General features: G+C 48.4%; 1 protein-coding gene across 1 annotated transcript in view; it reads left to right on the forward strand.

The window, feature by feature from the left end:
• The first annotated feature begins 32 nt into the window (after nucleotides 1–32).
• Nucleotides 33–6,784, forward strand: part of LOC102044237 (1,25-dihydroxyvitamin D(3) 24-hydroxylase, mitochondrial) — an 11,421-nt gene continuing 4,669 nt past the window's right edge. The window contains 7 exon segments of the mRNA XM_005423678.2: nucleotides 33–217; nucleotides 510–603; nucleotides 1,264–1,360; nucleotides 2,435–2,526; nucleotides 3,591–3,702; nucleotides 4,998–5,143; nucleotides 6,461–6,643. Coding sequence (XP_005423735.1) covers nucleotides 63–217; nucleotides 510–603; nucleotides 1,264–1,360; nucleotides 2,435–2,526; nucleotides 3,591–3,702; nucleotides 4,998–5,143; nucleotides 6,461–6,643 — 879 coding nt within the window. The 5' untranslated portion in view covers nucleotides 33–62.

The raw sequence follows: 6,784 nt of genomic DNA on the forward strand, positions 1-6,784 counted from the left end.
CAGGGCGGGTTTCTGGCTCTCCCCGGGCTCAGTACCACCGGCGGTTCGGGAAGATTTTCCGCATGAAGCTGGGCGCCTTCGACTCGGTGCACATCGCGGCGCCGTGCCTGCTGGAGGCTCTGTACCGCCGCGAGAGCGCCTGCCCCCAGCGCCTCGAGATCAAGCCCTGGAAAGCATATCGCGACTATCGCGACGAAGCCTACGGGCTGCTCATCCTGTGAGTGCTGCCCGCAGCATCCCGGAGCTGCCCGGAGGGGCTGCGGCGGTGCCGGTGCCCGGGGGATGCTCGGAGCGGGAACCGGGGGTCCCGGGGGATGCTCGGGGCTCCGCGGGTCCCGGAGGTCCCGGGCTGCGCCCCGAGCGTGGCGGGGGCTCGTCCCCGCCCCGAGGATCCCCCGGTTGTGCCGTCGGTGCGGTGGAGCATCAGCAGAGCCGGTTTGGGGTTTTTCTGTTTTCATTCTTCTCGGAGCTTTTCGCTCTCCAACCTGGCTGTGGTTGTTTCCATGCAGGGAGGGAAAGGACTGGCAGAGGGTCAGAAGTGCCTTTCAGAAGAAACTGATGAAGCCCCGGGAGGTTGTGAAACTGGACACGGCGATCAATGAGGTACCGTGCTCTGAGAAATCCTTGCTCTCTCTGCTCCCCTGCAAGCCTGGGGAGCTGAAGCAGATCCGGTTTATCTGGTCAGATTTATTTACTCCACAGTGATAAACCACGAGTTCAGACCCAGAACGTTCAGGGAATAACGAGTACAAACTGACTGCCAGGGTCTGAGACCACACAGAAACCTGGAGCTGAGAGTGTCCCCACAGAAAAACAGGATTATTCCCCAAGGATACAGGCTCCTGCAAGGAGCTTTTCCCTGCTTCTCCTGCATGCAGTAATTTTTGCCTTTACCCCTTCATTCTTCTGCTGCTCCCCTCAGGGAACACCTCTGTCCTTAACCTCTGTGCTCCTGGGGAGGTTGAGGAGCATCTGCGATAAACACCGTAATCACGAGTTGTGAAACGCCAGCTGTGCCGGGGTGAGGACTGCATCCCTGCGAGGGCAGCGCAGTTCAGGATAGCACCAGAGCTTGTCAAATCCAAACACTTGTTCACACAGGGGGAAGCTGAATCTTGTTCAAAGAGCAGGGAACAAAAGGATTCCTCTCATGCAAGATTGTTATCTGCTCAAAAGGCAGCTGAATTGCTGAATTACACCGGATTTTTGTTTGTTTATGTCATTTTATTCCCTTCTTTTCTCTCTCTTCTCTCCACCATTTAGGTCCTGGAGGACTTTATGTACAGAATAGATGAAATTTGTGACCACAATGGCCAGATGGAAGATATCTATTCAGAATTCAACAAATGGTCTTTTGAAAGTGAGTTGGGTTTTGCCTGAGTGTGGTGCACCTGCCAGGGCATTGCTGTTAAAATATGATCAGGGATGAATGTGTTGGCTGATTATTTCCAAACTCTCAGCTATAATATCATGCAAAGAGAGTTGCAGAACAGCCAGGGACTGTCGGTGCAAAATTCATCAGCACAAATATAAATTTCTGCCTAGCTACCTGCATGGCTTACAAAAATTCAAACATTCCAATGATTTATAAATCAAAAATTGAGGGGGTTGTGGTTCATTTATCTAGAGTGGGATCAGATAACATTTTTTGTTATTTTTTGTCCATCTGATATTTGTTAACTATCAGCAGGATCCATGAAATACTCCACTAACAGAGTGCTGGCTGTAGGCAAGGACTGGAAAATCCCATTTCCAGTGTTCACACTGGGATTGAGAAGGGCTGGAATGAGTTACCAAGGCAGAGCCTTATCCTCAGGAACCTTTCAGAGCTCGCTGAGGAATGTGCCAGGCATGACACAGGGCACAAAGTGGCTCAGTGACTCCCGAAAAAGGGAGGGTTGGGTGTAGTGACAGATCCAGCCCTGCCAGACCCAACTGCCCTCGGCTGCCTCCTCAGAGTGGATTTTTTCCCACTGTCAGTGGTGATGGCTGCTTTTGGAAAGGCAGAAATAAGAAGTGACAGCTTGAAAAGAAATGGGAAAAGAAGACAAGTGGAAAAGGTGCAGAGAGGGATGGGGCCAGTGCTTGCAGTGGGAAGGAGGGGGGAATGCTGTGGGAGATGCCTCCCTGTTCTCCTGCCACTCAGTTTTCTCCAGTAAAGTCACCAAATAGGAGCCAAAATTGCAGTTCTGCTGCTCATGAGGGGTCAGTGGCGCTCCTCGTGGTGCAGAAATGCTGCTGCAAGGGCCCCAAGCTGGAAACCCTCGCTGGGGCTGGGGCAAACAAGCAGGAGGTGTTTTACAAGTGCTGCTCTGCCAGGTCTGCACCAAGGAACACGTTCAGAAGGCTCACCCAAGCCGTTCCTTGATGATAAATGATGCATCCCACACGGCCTTTTGTTTATTAATTTAATTATAATATTGCCTAACAACAGGTATCTGTCTGGTGCTGTATGGAAAGAGGTTTGGCCTCCTGCAGCAGGACGTAGAAGAAGAAAGTCTGAACTTCATCAAGGCTGTAAAAACGGTATGGAAGGGTCTCTCCTGGGGCTGTGCTGATATTTTTACCCCTGCTGTTAATGAGAGGCAGAAGTTCAAAGGAATCAGCTGGAAAAAGCAGCTCAGGCTTCTGTACCCAAACGGTGCCCAGCTAATCCTGAACTTCTGCCTCCTTTATGCAATGCCTCAGTCTGTTGTAATAAAGCAGACAGGACCCAGTTTCTCCATGCAGGAAAAGCCCCTTTTTATTCCCATTTTATGCAGTTTTCAAAGACCTCATGTACAACTTTAATAGCTTTAATTTTAATAACTTTAATTTGTTAATAACTTTCTTGCCAATTACTGTATTGGCTAGTAAAAGGTATTTTACTTGTCCATCAAATCTAACTATTTTTTAATTGTTTATATATTTTCTTCACTGATTCTCATGAGACAGATCCTTGGTTATTACAGGTGCATTTATTTTTCTCCCCAAGAATAGTTAATTGTTGTGTTAATGAACCCTCTCAAGCTGTTCTCACATGACAACTTGCGAGCTGTTTTTTGCTGAGGTAGCTAAGCTAATCCATGTTTTATAAGATTTTTTAATAACACCTTTTACCCGTCTGCACCCTCAGTGTGACAGGGAAATGCTGAGTGGCCATCAGGGCAGCCCTGAAGGAGAATTGCCAGCTTGGCAGGTGACCCTGCAGGGTGGGACTGTGCCTGGTGGCGCAGATCCTGGCTTTGGGGTCAGAGCTGCTGTGCCTTTGGGCTCTGGGGTGCAAACCTGCCTCGCTTCAGTCATCACACACAGGCAGCCAGCCCTGCCTGGGATTTCAGCTCATCTCTTGTCAAGGGAGAGGGAGGCACTGCCAAAAAATGCCTTGAACCACTCCCAGCAGGTGCCTAAAATCCAGGAGGCTCCTGGCTGCCCCTGATTTTTACCTGGATATGCCCTCAGTAGACTCAGACCCATCCTCTCTGTCCAGGATGGAAAATCCACCAGAATTCTGCCTTCCTGAAAATCTCCCTCTGCTTCCCAGCCTGGTGCTGTTCAGGGGTTGCAGGGAGGGGGATGCAAAGAGATTAAAGAGAGATTTCCCCCCACAGATGATGGCCACGTTCGGGATGATGATGGTGACCCCCGTGGAGCTGCACAAGGGGCTCAACACCAAAGTCTGGCAAGCCCACACCAAAGCATGGGATGATATATTTAAAACAGGTCATTATTTAACCCCAATTTATCTCCTTTCCCTTTATCTCTGTCTTCTCCTTGCTGGAATTGATGTTTTTCATATTTGCTGCAGTAAATCCCCGCCTTCGGCACGGATTAAAGCACATTTGCTGTACCTAAACAGGGATTTATTCCCATGTGGGAGCAGTTTTCAGTGACTAACACCCAGGCTGTGGGGCAATACCCAATTCCCAGGGAAATCCCAGGATTCTGGGAGCCAGCAGCCTCATGGCACCACTTTAATCTGTCCTAAAAGGAAATTAAAAATGTGTAATCTCTATCAAGGCAAGGGTATAAATGAAAAGGAACTTCCCTCAAAGACTCGTTTTCTTGTACATGCAGCAAAAACCAGTTTGCTAAAAAAAAAAAAAAGAAATTATAGCTTTTCTGAACAACCTGTAGCATAGTTATAAATATTAAAACTAGAAGTAATTTAAACAATAAGGTGCAGTTTGGCTTTTCGCAACATTTTTGACTATTTAAAGTGAGTTGGCCTTCCAAGTTTAAAAATTACTCAAACTCCAGATGTGAAGCTAAGTTTTTATTTTTAATATTTTAAAATGTCATTGATTTAAACAGTGAGAGACATAACTAAAGGCTGAGAGAGCTTTTGGAAGGTTGTAACACTGAGATATTTCCCTTGGGTATTTGAGTCCCAAGGCTTTTTATCCTGCCAGCCACTCACTTATTTTATTGCTTCTTGGTTTATGGGCTTTAGGAAAGACACTTTAAACCAGTTTTGCTCAGAAAAACCAGTCTGACACCTTCACTTAAAGTGAAAAATTCCTTACAGGAACTGTTTTTAACAGCTGGGATACCCATGTACAAGACCTGTTTCTTTTTATTAAAAAAAAAAAAAAAACAGCATGTCAAAATTTGGCATCTCTTTGTGCCTTCCCCTGGTAAATCCAAGGTTTACATTTCCCCTCGGGGGTTCTGGGTGCTAAATCCCTTTGATTTTTTAACACCTTGATCCCCTTTGAAAACCCCAGGTAATAAATTTTACACACTCGTGTTTCTGTTTGCTGACTATTTCCCTCAGCATGCCACTGATTTCCTCCCCTAATTTAAGAGAGCAGAATTCCTAAGAGCTCCTCCTCTGCTGAAAAGCCATTTTTGGGACTGAGTTTGTTCGAAAAGTGACAACACCATTCTTTACTCACTCTGAATACCCTCGTTATTCACCCGCTGCTTGCAAGCAGAGCACAGCTTGGCACTTGTGTGGGTTTGCAGGTGTTTCTGTGGGATTGTGAGTGATTTTCCCTCATTGCTGCCCTCCCCAGCCAAGCACTCCATCGACAGCCGGCTGCAGAAGCACTCTGCCGACCCGCAGGGGGATTTTCTGTGTGACATCTACTCGGGGGGACAGCTGTCCAGGAAGGAGCTGTACGCTGCCATCGCAGAGCTGCAGATCGCCGGCGTCGAGACGGTAACCGCGGTGTGACCAGGGCTTAAATCCCCCCAGCTCCCTTCTTGGGGTTCAAATTACCCCAGTTCCCTCCTTAGCTGCAGATCGCCGGCGTCGAGACAGTAACCGCGATGTGACCAGGGGTTAAATTCCCCAGTTCCCTCCTTAGGGTTTAAATCGTCCCAGTTCCCTTCTTGGGGTTCAAATTACCCCAGTTCCCTCCTTAGCTGCAGATCGCCGGCGTCGAGACAGTAACCGCGATGTGACCAGGGGTTAAATTCCCCAGTTCCCTCCTTAGGGTTTAAATTCTCCCAATTCCCTCCTTAGCTGCAGATCCCCAGCATGGAGATGGTACCCAGGATGTGCCAGGGTTTAAATCCCCCCCAGTTCCCTCCTTGGGGTTCGAATTACCCCAATTCCCTCCTTAGCGTTTAAATTCCCTCCTTAGGGTTTAAATCCTCCCAGTTCCCTTCTTGGGGTTCAAATCCCCGCCCAGTTCCCTCCTTAGTGTTTAAATTCCCTCCTTAGGGTTCAAATTCCCTCCTTGGGGTTTAAATTCCCCCACTTCCCTCCTTGGGGTTCAAATTTCCCCCAATTCCCTCCTTAGGGCTCAAGTTACCCCAGTTCCCTCTTTCGCTGCAGATCGCTGGTGTGGAGATGGTAACTGGGATGTGCCAGGGTTTAAATCCTCCCAGTTCCCTCCTTAGGGTTTAAATTCCCTCCTTGGAGTTCAAATTACCCCAGTTCCCTCCTTAGGGCTCAAATTACCCCAGTTCCCTCCTTAGCTGCAAATCCCCAGCATGGAGATGGTACCCATGATGTGCCCAGGGTTCAAATCCCTCCAGTTCCCTCCTTAGGCTTTAAATTCCTCCAATTCCCTCCTTAGCTGCAGATCATCAAGGAGGAGACGGTAAAGCTGCTTTTCCAAGGGTTCAAACCCCCCCAGTTCCCTCCTTAGGGTTCAAATTCCCCCAATTCCTTCCTTAGCTGCAGATTGTTAGGGTGGAGATGGTGAAGCTGATTTTCCAAGGGTTCAAATCATCCCAGTTCCCCCCTTCCTTCCACAACCTGAGCACCAGCACACCTGGAAGTGAGTTCATCCTGAAGCGGCCTCAGTGGCCCAAGTGCAAATGGATTTTGACCTGAAATCCCTGGATTTTGACCTGAAATCCCCGGATTTTTAATTCTGCAGGACAACCGGGACTGCTCATAACCCCTCAGGCTGTCAAAATTCCATAAAACTGTGCCCAGCCAGAAACGTTGCTTTGAATTTTGGGCAAGTTCTTCCTTCTGTGCCCACAAAAGGAGAGCTTCACCTCTCTTTCTGCTCTGTTCCAGACAGCCAACAGTTTGCTGTGGGCTCTGTACAACCTCTCCCGCAATCCACACGTCCAGCAGAAGCTTTTCCAGGAAATCCAGAGAGTTTTGGCTGCTCAGCAGAGCCCGAGTGCTGAGAGCCTGAGGAACATGCCCTACCTGAAAGCCTGTCTGAAAGAATCCATGAGGTAAAATCCCCAAATCCGTCAAAACAAAAACCAAGTGTTTCACCAGCTTCTTTGTACAAGGGAGGAAGAATTTTCCAGCACATGGAATGTTGTTCATCTTGCTGTTAGGGGGAGAATATGAGGGATGAAAGAAGGGAAATTGCTGGGAATTTAACCC

The sequence above is a fragment of the Geospiza fortis genome, unplaced genomic scaffold (genome assembly GCF_000277835.1).
Source record: "Geospiza fortis unplaced genomic scaffold, GeoFor_1.0 scaffold361, whole genome shotgun sequence".
NCBI lineage: Eukaryota > Metazoa > Chordata > Aves > Passeriformes > Thraupidae > Geospiza > Geospiza fortis.